General features: G+C 36.9%; 1 protein-coding gene across 2 annotated transcripts; it reads right to left on the bottom strand.

The window, feature by feature from the left end:
* Nucleotides 1-3,574: 3,574 nt before the first annotated feature.
* Nucleotides 3,575-20,751, bottom strand: LOC143877782 (uncharacterized). Of its 2 annotated transcripts, none has more exons than XM_077380003.1 (14): nt 20,505-20,751; nt 18,572-18,662; nt 18,350-18,434; nt 18,020-18,104; nt 13,645-13,714; nt 12,216-12,285; nt 10,689-10,734; nt 10,354-10,603; nt 9,323-9,522; nt 8,908-8,982; nt 6,444-6,513; nt 6,181-6,261; nt 4,102-4,159; nt 3,575-4,005 (listed from the first exon to the last, which is right to left on the bottom strand). In XM_077380003.1, exons 1-14 carry the CDS (start codon nt 20,618-20,620, stop codon nt 3,887-3,889), a joined length of 1,416 nt encoding a protein of 471 aa, XP_077236118.1. In that variant the 5' UTR covers nt 20,621-20,751; the 3' UTR covers nt 3,575-3,886. The 2 variants fall into 2 exon arrangements, with proteins under 2 accessions (XP_077236118.1, XP_077236119.1); XM_077380004.1 differs by having other exon boundaries at nt 4,080-4,159; nt 20,505-20,743.
* Between the last annotated feature and the right edge of the window lie 457 nt (nt 20,752-21,208).

Here is a 21,208-nt window from a genome sequence, read left to right as displayed (position 1 = left end):
AAACCCCCTTTTGAGAGTTTGATAGCCCCCATTTCGTCCCTATCAATCAATTTTTCAAAAGTGTGTCCCCCGTTGGCAATTCTCGTATTTTTTTTTGAAAAGGGCAACATAATATATATATATATATATATATATATATATATATATATATATGTGTGTGTGTGTGTGTGTGTATGTAAAAACAGAACCGAGGTGGTCCTGAAGGAACAAAGATAATACAAAGATAGCAGTACAATAATTCAAGGAGGTAGATAGTCAAAGCACTCAAACGCGGCCCGAAAGACTCCTTTCTTGGCAAGGGTGTCTGCTTCCGCATTGGCTGATCTCCTGACATGGCGAAAAACTATTGAGGAGCCCTTAGCTCTGTCCTCTATTTCCTCTAAGAGAGGCAAAAATCGCCAAGGGGGAGAAGCGTTACCCGAAAGCCAGCGAATAACATTTAAGGAATCCCCTTCGACGATAATTGGCAATTCTCGTATTTTGATGTCACCCATTGCCAATTTTTCCTCATTCCAGGTAACGTCTCATTAAAAAAATTGAGGGACTTGGTCAGAACACATTTGTCATCAACCTCCCCATTTTTGGGACCCTGTAAATCGAGTGAAACGTCTCATGTAGGGTTAGACCAGTATCGTCATTTCACTTTTTTTGTCATTTAGGAAACGATGCAGCAGCTGAAACTGTGACTTTGACACATTCGTCATCCTCACACATATGCAATGAACCAATAAAAAGTAAAATAATCAAGGCCGTTGATCTGGTGAGACGCAAAAGGATGGTTAGGATCATCTGCTCATCAAAAATAATGTCAGTTTTACCCATGCCGATTGTAAAATACGGTCTTATGCGTTTGGTTTGTTAAGTGATTTCCGATAGATGGAGTTATGGAATTATTGTGAGAAGCGGTGGTTTTTAATAGAAATTCATGTATTCATTTGATTCTGTATCATCTTTTCTTGGTTTCTGCATCTTGCTTGTTTATTTCTTGCTTTGTTTGTTCATGTGTTTTTTATCTCATCTGGTTGTTGGCTAAATATCATGATTGATAAAAAAAAATGGGCGGATTAGAGATCTCTCTGCTTACAACCTATGCACATTTGGAGTGAAATAGGATTATTTACAAAGAGGTACTCCTAACATTTCGTTTACAATTTAGATTCTCTCTCCCTCTCTCTCTCTCTCTCTATATGTGCATGTTAATGGTGTTAGTTGTGTGTAGTTACTAAGTAGTGCTATGAAATGTGGGTAGTGGTGTGTGGTTATTAAGTAGGGGTCTTGATGTCATGTGAGTAGTGGTAGTCGGTTAGGGTGGTTTTTTTAGTAGTGGTTGCATTATGCATGCGCCAAGTGGCATATATTTGTATTTAAAATGTTATCCTCTAATGAAATGGAGAAGAAGAGAATTTTAAAGCAAAGGTGACTTTGTTTAGGAGAGTCATGGCTCCTCTCAAATTGAGCTTTTAGGAGGTATAGTTGCCTCTTTCCCCCCTCATTTCTATTTTATTTTCGTTGCATCCTTCACAGAAAACGTTTCGGTCCACAAAAAGCTTCATTTTCTTGAGCCCTAACTGAGATATTTATCATGAACAGTCCCTTTCTCTTCTGACATTTTTGGTAGGTCTCACTATCAATCTTTCTTTATCCTTTGATAGAACCAATCGTGTTCGAAAGTGAATAAGACAAAATCTTTCTTATTCAATAAATTAAATGAATATGACAAAATCTACTGAAAAGTGAGCCTGTGTGGCTGCTCTCTCATGAACAGTCACCACGAAATGCCTTTCTGCCAAAAGCCCTACCAAATCCCATATTATTAAATTAACACACCAAGTTTTAAGAATAAAAATACTAAGGAATTTGCTAGGGACCATCACAGTAGGAATTCGCGGACTGTCTGTTCCATGAGAGAGCAGCCAGCCACCTCTTGAATAAAGACAAAATCTGTTGAAAAGTGAACCCATGTGCCTGTTCTCTCATGCAACAGACCGTCTAGGAAATGCTTTGGTTGCTAGCAAATCCCAAATACTAAATACATTTTCTTTAAGTTTTCCTTTTTTTCACCCTGTTCTCAATTTTTAGGTTTTTTTTTTCCTTTTTTGAAGACAGGAAAAACAGAAAAAAAAACCCTAACACAGGGCCATAATAAGAAGGAAGGGAAAAAAACGTTAATAACGTATGCCAGAAGCTCCAGAGCTGATGGAATGCATTACGCCGTTTAAACCTGTCTCATACTAGGTTGGGTCCCACCTAGTCACATTCCTTGTGGGCTACCACTTAGGAACGTAAGAGAATAAGGAGGATAGATGCAGAAGCCGACAAATTTTATGTCCCTGCCTCCCTGCCATTTGCATCTACTCTAGCTTACGACCGAGCATGTTCCACGAGACAAGTATTAGTATGAGACGTGTCTGGGCAGAGAAGAACCACGGCCACCCAGCCATCCGCCACACATTCATTTTCATTTCCTTTTTAGGGTTAGACAAGTCTCTTCAGTCTTCATTTTACTTACGTTCTCATTTTACAAAAGACTATGATTGAAGAAGTTTAAACTGTGTCTTTGACAGATTTACCGTCCCTCCCATTTGCATAGTTCAAATAACATGAAAAACAATCAAGACCGTTGATTTAGTGAGCTGACAATAGATGGTTAGAATCATCTGCTAATCACAAAATTTTGGGCTGCGCACATACAGGTGATAGCCCACTAAACCGACCCTCTTTAATTTCCATTTGTTTACAAAGTTTCCCCACCAAGTAGATTCTAAACTCAGGCCCTGTTTGGATTGTAGGAATTTTCCGGAAAAGTTTGGGAAGGAAAAATATTTCTAAAATTTCCTTCTTATTTTATACACAAAGAAAGAAAACTTGAACCAACTCTGTTATTATTATTATTATTTTTTAAATTTAGAGGGGCTCTTTCAATCTATGATGATACCCCTCTAAATTAAACATGATCATACAATTTCCATCTAAATCATGGAAAGAAAAAATGTTCCACCAGAAATGTTTTTCTTGGAAGCCCAAGTGCTTCGGCCAATATAGATTAGTAGTGGATTGATTCTGTGTCAAATCAACCGAGACAAAGCGGCACCATGACTCCTGCCTATCTCGTTATTCTATTAATATTTCTGTGGAAGGTGTTTAGTGGGTCTGACCTTTTTTGTCAGGTTGCATCACTACGGACACATACCAACGTGGACTGCCCATGCATCGCAGCCATGTGGGGCCCCACGCACAACACACAATGACAAGTAGGGGATCGAGCCTAGGGAAAAAGTTTTCTTGGAAAAATATTTCCTTTGGAACCGAGTTTTCCAGCATTGGCCTACGTCAGTTTCCATGAAAAAAGAAGTCCAGACCAAAAAAATTACCATGTTTTATAGCTAAATATGAACCCTCGTGAAACCTGGAAAAACTTTCCATAAAATATTTCATACAGGGGATTTGCTAGGGACCATCACAAAAAGGCATTTCGCAGCCGGCTGTTGCATGAGAGAGCAGCCATAGACGCTCATTTTTCAGCAGATATTTGTCTTATTGATTTAATTCATACCATGGATTTTTCCCATAAATATTTCGACCCCAACCATTGTAAAAATGTATAATAAAACCCTCAATATCAATCAATAACAACTATCTGCTGCTGTTACCACTAATGCTGATGAAGGCTAATGAGATGACACTGGATTATATCTTCTCAATCTGTAACAAATGACCTGAATTCATAAGCATGTAAGATATTTACAGCAAGTAGAAGAGACCCATCTTATTGCATCAGAATAACTGCATTCTCCGCTAGCTTTTTTTCACCTTTGGAGGTCTCCTGTCTGTATCTTTTGATAGTTAAATTTTGTATATCACGCAAGGACCCTCCACGCTCTCTCTCTCAGCCGTGGTAATAGGAAACCAAAATGATACAGTTGATTCTATACACCATGTACAGGCAAGCGTTCCTCGATGGATATTCGGCAGATGGGACATTTTTTACACTTCTCAGAGCAGGTGCTGTAAGCATCACATTAACACATTAGAATTATACGAAAAGGAAAAAGGGCAGTGATGATAGGAGCTACACATGCCTGCAAAGGACGCGATGCCTACATGGAAGCAATACTGTGCTTATCTCTCCCTCGAAGCAAATTCTACATAGGACCTTTTCCTGTGCAAATTTCAGCACCAAGAATAAGTAAGCACAAGGACAGCAAAGATTCCATACTACTCTAAAGGCACATTTATGGGAAGTAAGAGATAAATGAAAGAATGAACAAAACAAATAGTAAAAATCAATCAGCCCCTCATATCATAACACTATTGACATTGCTTGGGAGAGAATTTGGCTCAGAGGCTCTGATGACGAGCTATGAGTGGCATTACCCTAGAACTTGTGATTTTTTTCTTGAGGGCCACAGATGTGGATACTGAGACAGATATGGTGAAGATCCGGAGCTGTGTCACAGTTCAATGTGGATTTGAGGCAACTTGGCTTTGAATACATACTGTTTCACATCTTTTGACTCAATTAGTTAAGTTGTAAATGGTAGGCTAGTAGTTCAATTTCAAAACTTCCCATCCTGATTCTTTACGGGCCATACCGTAGACACCAAACATACCTCAAAAGTTATTCCGTTTCTTCTAAATGGGCCATAATGTAGGTATGCACCAAACTTAAACTTCTACAGACACTACCTTTCTCATAAGAAGGGAGGAGGACAACACCTCCAGTTGTGCTGAATAAACCACATAGCCCACTGGATCACAAATACAAAAACAAAAAAGGACCACTTGCTCGCAAGCAGACAACGAATCAGAATAAGATCAACCAGTTCTTTTGGGTGGCACATAATGCAGTGATCAGGCAATAGCCTAAGTGATGTGAATTCTAATAGAGATATGAACCAATAGTCAATGGATCTGATAACAAAGTGCTAGTAGACATGGTCTTAAATAAAGCTCAAATTCCTTGGGTCATTCAATAATATTGGTCTGAAATTTCCTGCCTAATGCGAGAGCTTACTCCCACTATTTCTCATGAATATCGAGAGGGCAATCAAGTTGCAGATGCTTTGGCCAATGAAGCATGCCAAAGTCAGATCAATCAACAATTCTTCTTCTGGAGGGATCTTCCTAAAGAGGCAAAAGGAGCAATGAGATGCGATAGTGTGGGGATTCCTAGTCTCCGTCTTAAGGGTTGATCATGTTTCTTGTTTTTAAGTAAGCTTTAGACGTACATGTCCTCATTGTTTTGTAAGCCTGTTTGGGCCTTGTTCTTTGAATTTTTCTAATAAAATCATCGGATCCGTCCCGGTACCTCAGTGCGAAATTCCGAGCTCTTGTTTACAATAATCAACAATATATTTCAACTCTGAAAACACTAAGAGATAAATTACCGCAGGAAAAAATCACAGCAACTAACCTTACAATGGATAAAAAACCAAAAGAATGAAAATTTGTAGGAGAAATAGATCTAAGCTAGGTTGATTATGTCACTACAATATCCCTACAGAAGTTTACTGCAGAAATGTTCGAAACACACATGTTCCTCCTCATTTCTTATCTGTAACAAAATCTATTCCTCCTTTCTTATCTCTAACAAAATCCGAAAAATAGAAAAATAGGCGGTAAACCCTAGATTCCTTCTTATTCCGATATGCCCCAAAAAAAGAAAACTGTCTCAAAATCCAAAACCAAACACATATCTAAAATTTTCCCATTTTTTTAGGGGCTTTGTTAGGGTTGAATTTGTGAACACTTCCCTGTTTTTCCCATTTTTTCAGGGGCTTTGTTCAGGTTGAATTAATAGATACTTACCCTTCACCCCTATAGCCTTTTTTGTAAATTGCATTGGGTGAATCTCTTCTCAAATTAGAGCCCCTGTGGAAGAAGAAGCGAAGCCAGCGTCCATGACCAGTCCCGCTGTAAATACTTTCAATTTCACTGATCGAGATGGTCAACCACATACAGTTCAAAAGCATTGAACTTTGGTTGAATGATAAAGGTAGAAAAAAAGTGCAAATAGGCTTTCTACTCACCTTTGCAATAGAGTGAGATCCATCACTCATGGTTGAGAGTGAAATCCATAAAAAGTGATGGATTGCACTTAAGTCAAAGTTTTTCACCCCTAGCATGAAGGTTAATGACATCACACTGCAGAATACCATCAGTCAAAGTTAAGAACATTACATTTTGAAGTCTTTCATACTCTTGCTGGCTATATTTTGTGATTTCTGCTTGCTCTCTGAGGACTGCTTGCAGTCTCCAAACCTGAAATATAGCATCGTAAATAATAGTTTCATCACTTGCTAAAATTTGAATGAAATGAGTACAAAAATGGAAATAATCATTTGTTGAAACTTGTACAAGGACATGCCTGAGGAATGAAAGCTAATAAATATTAGCAAACATTAATGTAAAATAGAGAAAATCAAGAGAATGATCTGCCACACCTCCTCTGTGAGATCCTTCTTTGGCATTTTCTTCACCACCTCAGGTGGATAGCCACAGAAAGTGTTATACCTGCACAACAAACAACCAAAACACACAAAGAGCAGCAGAAAGAGTAGTTAGACGTGGAGATACATACAGAACACCGTACGGACCTTACATAAATCTTGCAACAAATCAAGCACATAGATGCACAATATAAAATCCCACTATTGAACATCTAGAGATAATCCAAGACGCCAGATAAAATATGAGTTAACTGATTTTCAAATTGCATGCCCACTCTCACCCTCAAATACGTATGGCTGTGCAAACTCACCCGAACACAATCGCATGCCCACTCTCACCCTCAAATACGTATTAACATGTCCGTTCAACACGACCACAAATGAGTGTTTTTTTTTATTTTTTAAATGGGATCCCCACTCCATTTTAAAACGGGACTAATCCCTATGGATCCACGCAATCACCTGTAAACCATGTGCATTGGGTAACTCCGAGGGGACTCGAATTCACGTCTATGGGGAGCAAACCCACAAATGCGTGTTTTATATCAAATTAGTCTTTAGCAACAATAGGCAACAGCGCAACACAAAACAAGAGCTCAAAAACAGACTCAACATCTTAGTTATGAAATCCATTTCGTTCGGCCCCAAATGGATGAAACATTTCATTTGGTTTCACAAAACAGAACAAAACAAATAACGACAGATTTTGTTGAGAAACCTGGTCCAATCTGGTCTGTTTTAGATCTTTATGATACATTCTGGACGAAACAGGGAAATTGCCTGCTCCAGACGAAATCATTCAGAAAATCCATATTTCTATTTTTTAAGCATTTTTTTTTTTTGCATATTCTCTATATAGCCACTTTAGTGAATTTTGTACTTGTTTGAAGGGATGTCTTTTAATGATTGCAAACGAATGAGAGGGTTAAAAGCACATCAAAACTCCTATTTTTTGTACTTGCAGAATTCATTTCATCCCTAAAACCATACCTAAAGATTGAAGATAAGGACTTCTTGCCATTATTTTTTGAATTTTTAACTTTATTTTATAAAAAAGATCCATCGATCGTAGTTCCTTTTCCATAACAGGACACCGAAACGGCCAAAACACCAGAATGTTCAGCATGGAGGTATCGTGGGAGCAATATAATAAAACTGAAAACAAAACACGAGGGAAAGAAAATTGGGAGCGAGATGATAGTTTTCAAATGAAGCAGAAAAGCTAAATTTCATTAAGAGAACGTAAATTCAAATTTTAAAAGAAAAATGATAGAGAGGGTTTGGCAAACTGAAATATAACATGTGCCAATAGAAAATTTTGAAGGGCAATTAACTTCAATAGGAAATAACAAATAGAAACATGAAAACCCATTCTTTTTCGCAAGGGCTGGAGCAGAATGAGCAAGAAAATGGATGAAGTCACGAAATAGCTGAGAATTGGCATGTTTTGAAGTTATACCCCGGCTGAGAAATATGAAGTTGTTAAAGAGTTTGCCTGTCTAACCTGGGGAAACATTATGAGCTTCTTCTGTTTTGATGGGGATAGAGAGAGCGTGGTTCTGGTGCATGTGCTAGTGTGAATAAACATTAAACAACCTTCTAAGAGAAGCGAGTCAGTGATTCAAAGTTATGGTCTTGCTGTCTCCGACAATGAGCCGATGTCCAATATTGGCCAACCCACAATGACCGGATTCCTTGTTAGTCATTAGAATGGCACGCCCGAAAAAAAATGCAGTGAGACCTACTCATTGGCTAGATCCACGTTTTATATGCTGGAGTTCGACTATAAATTGCCGAAGAGTATAAGATTGAAGCAGCAAAGGAAAGCACGGCAATGGTGGGAAAATAAGGAAGAAGTTTAAGGAAGTGAATAAAAAAAAAGGAAACTTTTTATAAGGAATGATCTTTTACAAGACATCCAAGTGAAAATTGCAGAATTACCAGAATGTTTTGCTATTATCATTTTCCCCCAGTCTTTATTCATGAAACTTGATTCACAACCTCTACAGTAATAAGCTACATAGTGAGTTACCTTGGTTTACTTACTAAAACTCAAAATTACTGATGAAATACTGGACTTGGAGTTTAGGGTGTTCGTAGTGTTAGTTCGAGATATTAGGAAGCACAGGGTAGCTTGGGTGTTGGTAGTGTTAGTTAAAGATATTAAGAAATAAAGGGTTGCCTGGGTCAGTAGGGCTGATAATAGTATGATGATGTTTAATTGTTGAGTGATATGATCACATAGATCCCAAAGCAAGTGCCCATCTAGTGCGATAGAGGAAATCAATTCAATCTATCCCCATGCAGCTACTCAAAAAAAAACAATTACAAACATTTAGTAATGAAAAGGGTTCAAGGAAATCCACCTTGCTTTCATGTTTAAAGCTAATTGTTCATTGATTGAAAAATTCTGTTCATGCAATAACTTGGCACAAGTAAATGCAGAGCAATTACTCACCCAGCAGAACCAGCATGAAAAAGACGAGCCTGTTCCTCCTTACTTCCTTCATCAATTGACCACCAACCCAGCAGCCTGATATTATTAAAAAACCATGAGACGATCCAAAATGCACTAAGAACAAATTGCCAACAATTCTGGCATCACACTCAATACTCATAGGCAAGGATTGAAATTTCGGTTTCGGTTTCGGCCTCAGCCGAAAATGAAATTTCAGCGGAAATTTCGGGGAAAATCTTATAATTTCGGCCGAAATCTTTAAATTTCGGTTTCAGTTTTAAATTTTGGTCCTGGCCAAAATCCCAAATTTCGATATTTTGGCTGAAATTTAAAACCATACTCATAGGTATTTTAGTAAGTAGGCAGCAGTGTTCCTCAAAATATTGCATCTAACAAAAACTATGATGTATATTACCTTGAACCATGATGCCCAAAGCAATCACGAGTTCTTGCAGAAATCGTAAAATATCGTCCGGTGCCAGCTCCGGTACGCAGTAAAATGACAATCTTCTCCACCAATCTTGAAGCCGAAAACAAGACTCCAGAACCTTGCAAAAGGAGAAGAGGACTGAAAAGAACAGAGAGAGGCATATATTGAGCAGAAGGTGGTGTTCCCTGAAATTAGAATAAGTCAGGCTGAGAGTGAAGATTTTAGTAGTAATCTAAGGATAGATTAACAGATGTATCAGTAAGTAACATCCTATGTCACAAATATCGTTCTCAGGAATTTCTCGGCAATGGAAACTCTCGGGATATATTGATTTTATTTTCTTTTTAAGTTTTATATAGGGAAAATGATAAAATAAAATTATTTTAAAATATATAAATTAAGAAAAATATATAATATAATAGGGGGAGTATATGAGGTATATCTCAAATAGCTTATCTGAGCTAGCCACTAAAAATTTGGCATCAACCCATGTGGTTTGAGTCATCCAACCAATTCATTCCATAGGACATAACATAGATAGGGTGTTCCTACAAAATCATCTCCATAGGATCATCCTAACCATTCGCTTTGTAGAGGCACAAAATGGACCCATTTTATAGCTGTCCATTTTAAGCCTCCACAAATCAAGGGTTAGAATGATCCTACAACTTTTTAGGAACACACTATCTAACACACTATCTATGCTAGGTCCTATGGAATGAATACCTAACATCACCCAAACAACATAGACACCTACCCTATTTCTAGTGGCTAGCTCAGATAAGCTATCTGAGGGATACCTCAGCTCAGATACATTTATCTATAATATAAAATATCGTAAAAATATCATGATATTATCGCGGTAAATGAAAATATCGCTATGTTTTTTTAAATTCTCGCGATTATTTCAGGATTTTGTCGTGTTATCAAAATATCACGATAAAATCGCTATATTTTTAAAATATCGGAGATATTTGTTACATTGGTAACTTCATAAAAGCCTAGGAGTAAATTACCTGTAAGCGCATACAAAGCAGGATCCGGAAAGAAACAATTGGAATTTTCATAATATGGCCCCCAATGTCCTGCAAACCGCACAACCTATCTTGGTATTGATCTTCCTCTGAAGAAACCACAAGGTCACTGTTCCAATCAAGATATCTGATGGTTGTAGAGGATGAACTTGCATATCTATGATGAGATTGTCTATGAATCACCGGATTTGACCACTTTGTCCAAACAAGAAAGGCAAAGCACTCTGCAATACTGTATTAAGAGAAGAAAATATAACATGAATGCACACATACCTATGAATAAGGCAACGAGAGATGATAAAGCAAATGAACAGTACCCATAATTTATAAACAAATCCCACCAACCTAAGCCACCTACATCACCTGTATTATAATACAAAGGGAATAAGTAATCAAAGCATCATATCCAAATATATCATATATGTCCCATGACCGGTGCATTTCAGCAATGCCTAACCAAAAGAAAACAGAACACCATGACTCAATTTCCTCTAATGACCAGAATACCATGTTATTTTTCATGCATGTAACCATGATATATTAAGTAAATATAATTGTTGGAAATTTCATAGGTTATAATTTTACAAACATACATGTTCCACGGTACAGATGTTAAATCTGAGAATCTATAGTTCTAAATTGAAGATATGATGCATAGCGCATTCAACAGTGTGCACACTTGAAAATCCATGATATGCCATTGCATGGATAGGAAGCATCAACATGGTCATAAAATTGATTGCTGATAAAACTGTGATCAATGCGATAATGTGAAAATACATTCTTTAAGGTTATCATGGTTAACATTTTGCTTTGTCTTTTCCTCTTCATTTGGAAGCAATCCAAGACTTGTTGTTGTTTAGATATTCATAAAGTTAATAGGTAAACTGGAAACCATGTTGCCTCTTCAATAAATACTATGAAAATAAAGGGCCAAGGAGTTATTTAACTTTTTTACAGCCAGGATGGAGAAAGGGGAAGACACTCAAGATCTTTTTTCCTCCTCTCAAGGAGGGAGCTGCAAGGAACTACAGGACTCGAGGAGAAAATGCCTTATTAAGATGAATAATTGAAATTATACCATTATCCACTGCCACCCAATAATTGATGGAGTACTGGTCTACACAAGTTTAGTTTAAACATATTTAAGCATAAGAGGATTTGGATAGCCAACAGAAGACGGCTCCCAAATTTACCTTGTGCAACAGACAAGTCAAATATACATTATGAATAGGGCAAAACTTGGGTGGGGCAGTGTTTGCTTTTTGCTAAAAAAGGATTGACCAAATCCAAGCTGATTACAATATGAAAACTCAACTCCATGAAACGAAAAACTAGCACCCTGATTATGAATTCTTTTCAGTTAGCAATCCCACAGAGTTTTCTCAGTAACCAAATTACCACTTATGTTATGGTTCTAGGGAATGTAGGTTTCATGCAACCTTTAGTCCGTGGGGATTAAATTTGGTGCATCCAATTTTCATGTGCCTAACTGATTTTTTACCAATAAGTAACTTCATAACATCAAAGTATCAAACCATACTTACACTAAAAGATCATAGATAGAATCATATTGCTCAAATTCGTGCAAAAGGTTACATAACTACTGATAATATCGGAATTGAAAGAATAGAAGTGTGGAAGAAATGTAAACAGATAGCAGATGAAAACTGGAGCACTAGGTTGCTCATCAGAGGTCATGGCTAAACTGGTAGTTGGGAGTCGGGTTAGGAATGGCTAGACTGGTAGTTGGAAGTCAGGTTAGGATAAGGTTAAATGCTTCCATTCAAGTGACATTATATCTTCAAAATTTCTTAAATATTATCATGAGATATACAACTTACCACATAGCTTCAAAAGTGTGAATGTTGTAGATGCAACAAAAAACACCATAGAGATAGCAACCCATAAGTGCTACAAAAGACAGATAGATGACATATAGGTAATTCAGCATTAGGGAGTAATATAAGGTATCTGAATTATAAAACGACAATTAAGCAAAAAAGAAAGAAACAACCGGGTAACGAAATTTTCCACTGGAAAGCAATTTATTTCAGCAACAATGGCCTACTTTCAAAATAAATATGGCATCTGATTGTTACAACCTTACAGAAATATCAGCATACTTAGTTCCAATACAAAATGCAGCATATATTCTTCTATGGACTCTATATGGTATATGCTTGCAACATGAAATTATAAAATTATAAGGGATTTGCCAGCCATATTTAATTCATAGCCTCCACCCAAACTCCTTAGGGAAAACACACAACACCATAAGGTATTTTCCCACCAAAACTAACCTCCACCCAAACTCCCACCAACTCTATCTCCCCTTTATCATACCTAAAAAAGCTCCTATCGGTCTGGATTTTCCAATAAGCACCCATCAAATTGAGTTTGATAATGAGAGGTGGTGGTGGCAACCACTTAACAAACTTATTTTCCTTAATGGTCTAGTTCTCCACTATCTCATGTCATTTCATAACAAGTCAAGTGCCGCGACTCCCCAAAACTCTTGGTAACAAGTGCCCTGATAATCATGCATTTGATATAAGAAGAATGAGCCTACCAATCAATGAGAACTAGCCAAACAATATTAGTTAAATGAATCAATCAAAACTCGGTAACAGAGAATTATCCGATAGTTGAACTTCATCTATGACAGAAAACACTTGGCACCTTTAGTAAACTATGGTGGTCCAAACTTCATGGTCCTAAAGTATTTATGACTCAAAAGGCCGAGGACACAGTTGATTCTATGGCTCATATGGTCGAGGACACAGTTGGTTCCCAGCTTAAAGACATTTACAGTTCTGAAAAATATTTTAAAATTTTTTAATAACAGTTTTGGAGTTCAAAACTGTAAAACATAGAGGTCTGAAATCACAAAAATATGATAAAATTGCCACACAGAAAAAAGGATAAAAGAGAGATCAACTACAACTGTAAATGTATGTCATTTAACAGATGAATATTAAATCAACAAAAAATCTAGTAAATTTTAGCCTCAGAAACAACACATTAGAGAAATAAATAGGCAAACATTCAAATTAAATCAATGCAATTATCTTTTAAGCTGTAAACAAATGGTTAAAATGTAGCATGCCTCAGCAGTTTTTGTATCATCATCTACTAATCAAGTAAACAGAACTGTCAAAGTATAAAAGATTAAATAACGCCATCTCTAAAAGCTTAAGCTTTTGGAGTTATTGGTTGTTTGACAAGAACTTACAGGAAATTTAAAAAAAAAAAAAAAGAAACAGAACTTACAGGAAGTGTCTCCCATATAGCTTCATCACTCATGCTTACTTCATCTCCCGGCATTAAAGCCCTGCACATTCTGAATAAGAAAGGAAAACTATTTACTAGGACCTCAACACAACTGAAGAAGTTATTTTCAAATGCAAGTTGCAAACTAATATAAAACTCAAGTTATAAAATCAAAAGGAGATGCCGCATCTAGTAAAGTGCACTATTACACTCTAAAGAGTCTCAAAGTCTCGCCCACGTCTCACAGTTGTGATATCAAACAATAAGCTCTGACAACAAAAGAAGGCAGACTGGATACACTTCTCCTTCAGTCATTTTATCCAAACTCAAATGACAAAAAAAGTCTGGCCCCGTATTATTTATTACAATCACATCTGCGACCTCTCTCTTGAAATTCCTCTACAAGTAGGAGAATTAAGAAACTGTTGTACCGCCCTCAACCACCTAGCTACCACTTCTGCCGAAATTTATAGATTTCACTCACAAAGCCAATAGATTTGAAGTCCCTATCCTCAAAAATAATTGCTCACTATGAGTGAAAAAGCAATAAACAGCACATTTGTACTGGGGAACATTCTATGAATAGAATGAAATTCCACATCAGCACCACCAGAATTTAATATCTAAGCTGATACGAGTACAGCCATAAAATAAAAAGAATTGGATAACCCATCCAGGCCAAGATCTTTGTCTATCAAAAAGCTAAAACCTTCTAACAGTTCCTTTTTGAAGAAAGTAATTTCAGACAGTATGTACTCTCCTATGGAAGACAAGGTAAACTATTATCTGTAAGTGACCATTTATAAGAATGAGGAGTTCTTCTAAAAATAAGGAGTTCTGAAGGATTAAACTATGACCACTTATAAGTCATATCTCCTTTCCCACTCTCAGCACAAGTCCCCTGGCACTACATTGGATAGTATTTCACATCTCCTCATATAGTCGAGTGTGTGCGTGCGCGCTGGGTGGTGGTTGGGGGGGGGGGGGGGGGGGGGGGGATGATTTGCTAGGCCATTTTGCAGAGAGCTACTTTGCGACTCACTTTTGCAGGAGAGAGCAGCCACCTCAAATGAATTAAATGAATAAGACAAAATCTTTAAAACTGAGCCTGTGTGGCTGTTCTCTTCCGCCAAAGTGAGCCACAAAATAGCTTTCCATGAAATTGCCTGGGAAATCCATATATATATATATATATATATATATATATATATATATATACGGCGGAGAGAGAGAGAGAGAGAGAGAGAGAGAGAGAGAGAGAGAGAGAGATCTGCAGTGGGGCTGGCTGCTGGCATTTCCACCAAAAATATTTGCCACCTCCACCCATTTTTCCAAATAGACCAAAATATCCTTTATGTTTAATTGACCGGCATATGCCCCCCAGACACACACCCATAACCACCACCACTACCACGCCACTCACCCAGAGACACAACATACACCCACAGTGGAAATCATGTGCCCAAAAGATTTCGTCTAGTTCTTAAGCTCAAACTTACTTTACGTAATTCCTCAACAGAAAACAAAGCTGACCATTTATCATGTTAGAATATACGAAAAAGAGAATAGAGAATACAGTACAAATTGTTCAAGATTTCTTTCTTCTACTTCGTCCCTTCATTTTCTCTTCTTTATTCCCTCTTACATATTTCGTCAACAGAAAATGAAGCCTTTCTCTTAACACGTTAGAATATACGAAGAAAGAGGAGAGTTAGTCTATGGGTCTCCTAGTTAGACTAGAACTAGGTATTGGGCTTGGAGAAATTCAAATATACGAAGGGCTTGGAGAGTTAATCTATGGTTGCCTTTTGCACTGGTCCTAGACTAGCCTTATCCTTGCTAAAAAAGCCCTCAGCCATGAGTTTAAGAAAACTGTGGCCCGAGAAGAAAACATCCTAAGGCAAAAGTCTCGTCAAAGATGGTTGTACATTTGAGACTCAAATTCCGAGTTCTTCCACACCGGCATTGCTAACTGAAGCACTAATGATATCTATCATCTGGAATGGCATGATGGGCCCTACTCAGAAGATCAAAGTTCCATTGTCATAGCAGGTGATGACCCTAAGATTATCCAAGACATCTTGGATGTGTCTTTGACATAGAAGATTTGGGCCATCTCAAACACATCTTTAGAATTGAGGTAGCCAAATCGCATTGTGTATCTTCCTATCTCAAAGGAAGTATGTTCTTGATTTTGTGAAAGAAACAGTTAAGCTGGGAGAAAAATCTGCATAATGTCTTATGGAACCCAATCATGGACTAGGATAATTAAAAAGGGGAGTTACTTATGGACACATGGACCTATTAAGGATTGGATGGAAAGCTAATTTATCTTACCATTACCCGTCCAGACATCTCCTACAAAATGGATATAGTGAGTAGATTCATACATTCACCAAGGTCTACACATTTTTGAAGCAGTTCAGAGGAGTAGATTCATACATTCACCTAGGGGTGGCCAGAACCGAACCAGAACCGAAGAACCGAACCGGAACCGAAGAACCGAACCGGAACCGAACTGTAAAAAAATATTTTTGGTCCGGTTCGGTTCCACTGATGAAGAACCGAAAAATTTCGGTTCGGTTCCGGGTCTAATGTTCTCGGTTCGGTTCCGGAACCGAAGAACCGAACTTTGAATATATATATATATAATATTTTTATATTCTATTATATATATACTTAATAATATAAATTACTTATAATATTAATAAGTAATAGTTAATACTATTCTTATAATAAGAAAGTAACTTATATTATAACTTTAATTAAAAGTTTTTATAAATTATAATTAATAATTAATAATTAGCCATTAGAACCGAAGAACCGAACCGGACCGAACCGATTATTTTCGGTCCGGTTCGGTTCGGTCCTACTCTGTACTACGGTTCGGTTCGGTTCTTACTGTTCATGGAACCGAGAACCGAGAACCGAAAAAAAATGAACTGAGAACCGAGAACCGAACCGGTTGGCCACCCCTACATTCACCAAGGTCTACACATTTTGAAGTGGTACAGAGGATATTGTGATACCATAAGGGTGCACCTAGCAAAGGTGTTCTCTATGCTGGGAGAGGATATATGATAGTGGAAGACTATGCAGATGCAAATGAGCAAAACGCAGGCAGTGGAGGCATGATCTAGTGTCATATCAAACGATCAGCTAGCCGGCATTCTAGCCCAAGTCGTCCCTAAAAATCATCTTAAAAAGATTCTTAGCAAGCTCGAGGAGTTTGATGGGATGGGGCCATGGGGCCCACACCTTTGTAATGCCGCAAGTGAAGTGTATTTTTTTTTTTTTTTTGCAAGATTGTAATTTTTCCATTTTCCCTGAACACTTAAGTCGCAACCTTATAGGCATTTATATACATTAAAAGGTGTGGACCCTAATTATGTTGTTTGGTTCTTTTCCAAGCAAAGAATAAAAATAGGTTCATAGGTTGGGTTTTCGCCAACCACATGGACACTTTCTCTCTCCTTTCTTCTTCTTCTTCAATATTGTAAACAATAATCCTAACTGACAAGAAAACTAAATTTGAACTCACACTGACTTCCCAACCTGACTATAACTAAAAGTTACATACTTATAACTTACCAACTTCTCCAAAAGCTTAAGCTGTTGGAGAAAGGCGTTATTTATCTTTTATACTTTAACACTCCCCCGCACGTGTGGCCCACTTGGCAAACACGTGGCACATGTGGTCCCACTTTGGGCCGACCAACGCATGTGGATTTTTGCTATCCGGGAGGTTTGAACTCGATACCTTTGGCTCTGATACCATGTTAACTTACCAACTTCTCCAAAAGCTTAAGCTGTTGGAGAAAGGCGTTATTTATCTTTTATACTTTAACACATACTAATTTTGATTTAAACCATCAATAGGTTTTTCCAATACTACTTTAACAGGGTAAGGAAATTCCTCTACTTTTTTTAATAAGTTTCTTCGAATTTTGAAGGTTGGCGTGCAGGGCATTGTTCATGGGTCAAATCTTGCACCCATGTTCTACATGCAAGTAACACTCTCCCCAACAGTCTTGACTGATAAGGTGAAAGCAATGAAGTTCATTATCAGGATTACAAGAAATAGAACGATAAATTTAACATATTACATCTAGGAAACCGCAAATATGTAATCAGGAAGGGGTGTCCAAAAGAAAGCAAATGAGTTGCAAAAAGGAAATTCTGTTTATGCTGTTAACCTCTGTTTTGAGGGAAACAAATAAGAGAATAAATTTGTTTGCTTCATGAAATTTCTCAAAACATTTGGAGTTCTTTTGAAAAAATTCAGTAGTGCAAGATAAATAAGCCATCACCAACTAGCATTTAAAGGACTAAAAATGTCAAATGCGGACAATTAGTTAAAATGATGAGAAAATACCTGATATTGTCTATGAGAATGATAACTTCAAACACCAACAACGGAAGAAATACTATCTTTAGGTTTACAGCTGGATAGCCTTGAACTGCAAATAAAACATATAAAACAAATGAGATACAAAGGGGCACAAATAAAATGGTTTATCTTCAATATAAAGACAGGATAAAACATCGGAGTTTGAATACATGTGTATTTGTAAATGAATGTACTTACTATGATATGTAAGTTTACTAACAAAATAAAAATTGCATGATGGTAGAACAAGAGCATCAAGAGACCTAATATAACTTTTAACCATCCAGTATGTTAACAACAGTGATGCCAATATACCGTGGATGCTCTCAAGATATACACAAAGAAGTAGCTCAAATGCAACAAGCAATGGTGTCGCAACGATGGCATGACAAGGTGCCCACTGTCCAAGAGAAGTATATACGGTCCAAGATCAGTAAATTTGATTAAGATAATGAACTTTTATTACCACTAAATGCACATCAAAGCTGTTACAAACAGAAATAATATCCATAGCATTGCCAGGTAGTGTAATCATACGTGGCGATCATGGGGTAATGATGGAGCAGGTAAAGAGAATCTGCCTCGTGCAACCACCATGTGGAACAGCCAAAGAGGGGCAAAAATCACCCTGCATGATTAAAGAAAATGACCAATATTCAAATATCATAGAAAGAAAAAACAAGAGGATAAAAGCTTCTGAATCCAACTGTGATATCAAGCTGTCGTACAGAAATAAACTAATCAGTTGAAATTCAAAGTAGTTCACATTTTTAAAAAAGGTAACTAACATGAATTTTTTTTTTTCATTTCCAAGAAACGTCTAGATTAGACATGCCAATAATAAACAGGATTTTTTGCCCAGAACTTGTTACCCAAAGAGAAAACACATATTCCAAGTGCTAAATGAAAATAACTTTCCAATAATGCAAAGCTTGTATCATTCTTTGTCATAAATGTTTTGCCCATCTCCAGAAAAATGTTCCTTTCCAGTAAAGAAAAAATTTCACTTCGAATTGTTTAAATAGTATATAGAATTGATGTCAACAAAATACAGTAATCTTATACAAGTATAATGCAATAAAATAGAAATATAATTTAAAAAGATTATGAAATATTCTAAAATTATATAATAAATATTTATCAGAAATTGTAAAATAGATTGAGACATTCAAATGGGTACATATGTGTTCAAAGTTCAAACTTCAAAATATAAAACCACCTTCGACAATTTTCTTGTTAGATTGTTTTGTCAGCAATATTATAATGTTCGTCTCTTTTTCAACAAAAAAAAAAAATTAAAAATTAAAAAACATGGTTTTGACATACTTGGCTGGCTGATTTAGTAGAAGAAACACTATAACAGTTCACCATTTTCAGAAGATAGATGCAATGATAATTCCGTTGGCTTAAATCCTTCTTCCTCAAATAGTACACAGTACAGATACACGCCTGTTTCGCAAAGAGAAAACATGCTTCCCAAATATTAACCAAAATAGTTGTCCAACTCTGCAAAATGTGTTTCGTTCTCCTATATAGCGGTCCAGTTGGGTGTTTTTAGATTGCGAGTTTACACATGAATTATGCCCAGACTGCAACTGGGTTGCACAGCCAAATGGATGGAAATGTTTCATGTGTTCCCAAATTGTTTTTACTTCCTCAAGAAAACAAGTTTCCTGATCAATTGTTGATATAATATACGCAATAGATTAAGATATCTACTAAAAATACAGAAACTTTACACAATTATAATGCGATAAAACAGAGGTACATTTTTCAACAATTAACTCATATATTCTAAAACAGAGACAGAACTGCCACCCACTTGTGCTGCTGCATCCCATCCGTCTCTTTATTTTGAATTTTATTACTTGGTTCTATGATTTATAGTGAATTTACCAATGGAAAAAATAATTGAAAAGAAAGAGATGGTCAGAACTAAGAAGTAGTAAAAATGGGTAGCAATATCATCTCCCGTTCTAAAATTCTATAATCCAGGTTCATCAGAAATGGAAAAAATCTGTAGATATAGGCGCTCTATGATGTCGCCAAAATTGGTCATTATTTGCAAATATGATTATTCTAATTTAATCTTATTTGTTAATGGGACATTATGGCCCTTTTCAGACCCATTAACTGTACCAATTCTAAAACTATTGGAACCATCATTTGCAAATAATCATATTTAAGTAAATTCTTGAAGATTCTTGAACTCGTGAGGAGTGTGATCTTCTCCTGAATCTGCAAAGAGAATTTCAATTTTCTTCTGGAATTGAACCCAAAACCTTAATTCGATTCGTTTAGGACAGCTATTGTCAACCAAGACTAAAATTGGGGAAATTGAAACAAACATAACATAGTCTTCAAGACCTAAATATTCACAGAAACTGAAATAGGGTCCAAATTCTCAGAAAATAGAATAAACCCTTTTTCATAAATTAAGAAAGAAAATGGAAGGGAGTTGAGTACTAACCACCATGAATAAGAGAAAGCTCGATCAAGTTTCAGAACAAGGAGGACGGTGAAGGATAAGAGCAAGCCATGTGCAAACAGAGCCTGAGCAGATTTTGCGACTCTCGGCCACGTCATGGTTTTCTGACGAAGCTAAGAGGAGAAACCCTCCTCTTTCAATCCCGTGTGGTGAAAAATCAGTAATTCTTGAGAAGCTACAAGAAGAAAAGCACTTCAACGAAGACAAAAAGAAACGCTTACAACTTTTTTATATTTTTTTTGGGAAAATTACATTTACACCCCCTCGAGTTTCGAACTCATACACTTCTAACATGTAGCTCTCAACGTGAGAGCTGCCCTGAGGTTTCAAAACGTAACAAGTACACCCCTTCCGTCAGTTTAACCTGACGGAAAGGCTGAAACTAACTATGGTTAATATTGAGGACAGAAATACCCTCATTTGCAAAGGGATTAGGGTTATGCCATTTCCCATTATCACCGCTGCCGTCGCCATCTCCAGCCACCGCCGTCACCTCCACCACAGACAATGAAACCCCATCCCATGGCTACATCAAACCCACATTTCAAGAAAAAAATATTGATAAAAACAAAAACAAAAAAACCCTAAAATATTAGGGCTTATGTGCAAGTCATGAGTATTGTGTGAATGAAGACAAATAAAACTCTTAAATCGAAAGTTTATGTTGATAAATAAACAAGGGTTTG

The sequence above is a fragment of the Tasmannia lanceolata genome, unplaced genomic scaffold (genome assembly GCF_043159265.1).
Source record: "Tasmannia lanceolata isolate RefF3 unplaced genomic scaffold, GAP_Taslan_0.1 ptg000005l, whole genome shotgun sequence".
Lineage (NCBI taxonomy): Eukaryota > Viridiplantae > Streptophyta > Magnoliopsida > Canellales > Winteraceae > Tasmannia > Tasmannia lanceolata.
The sequence above is the reverse complement of the archived record's forward strand: the minus strand, read 5'-3'. Positions and strand labels throughout refer to the sequence as shown.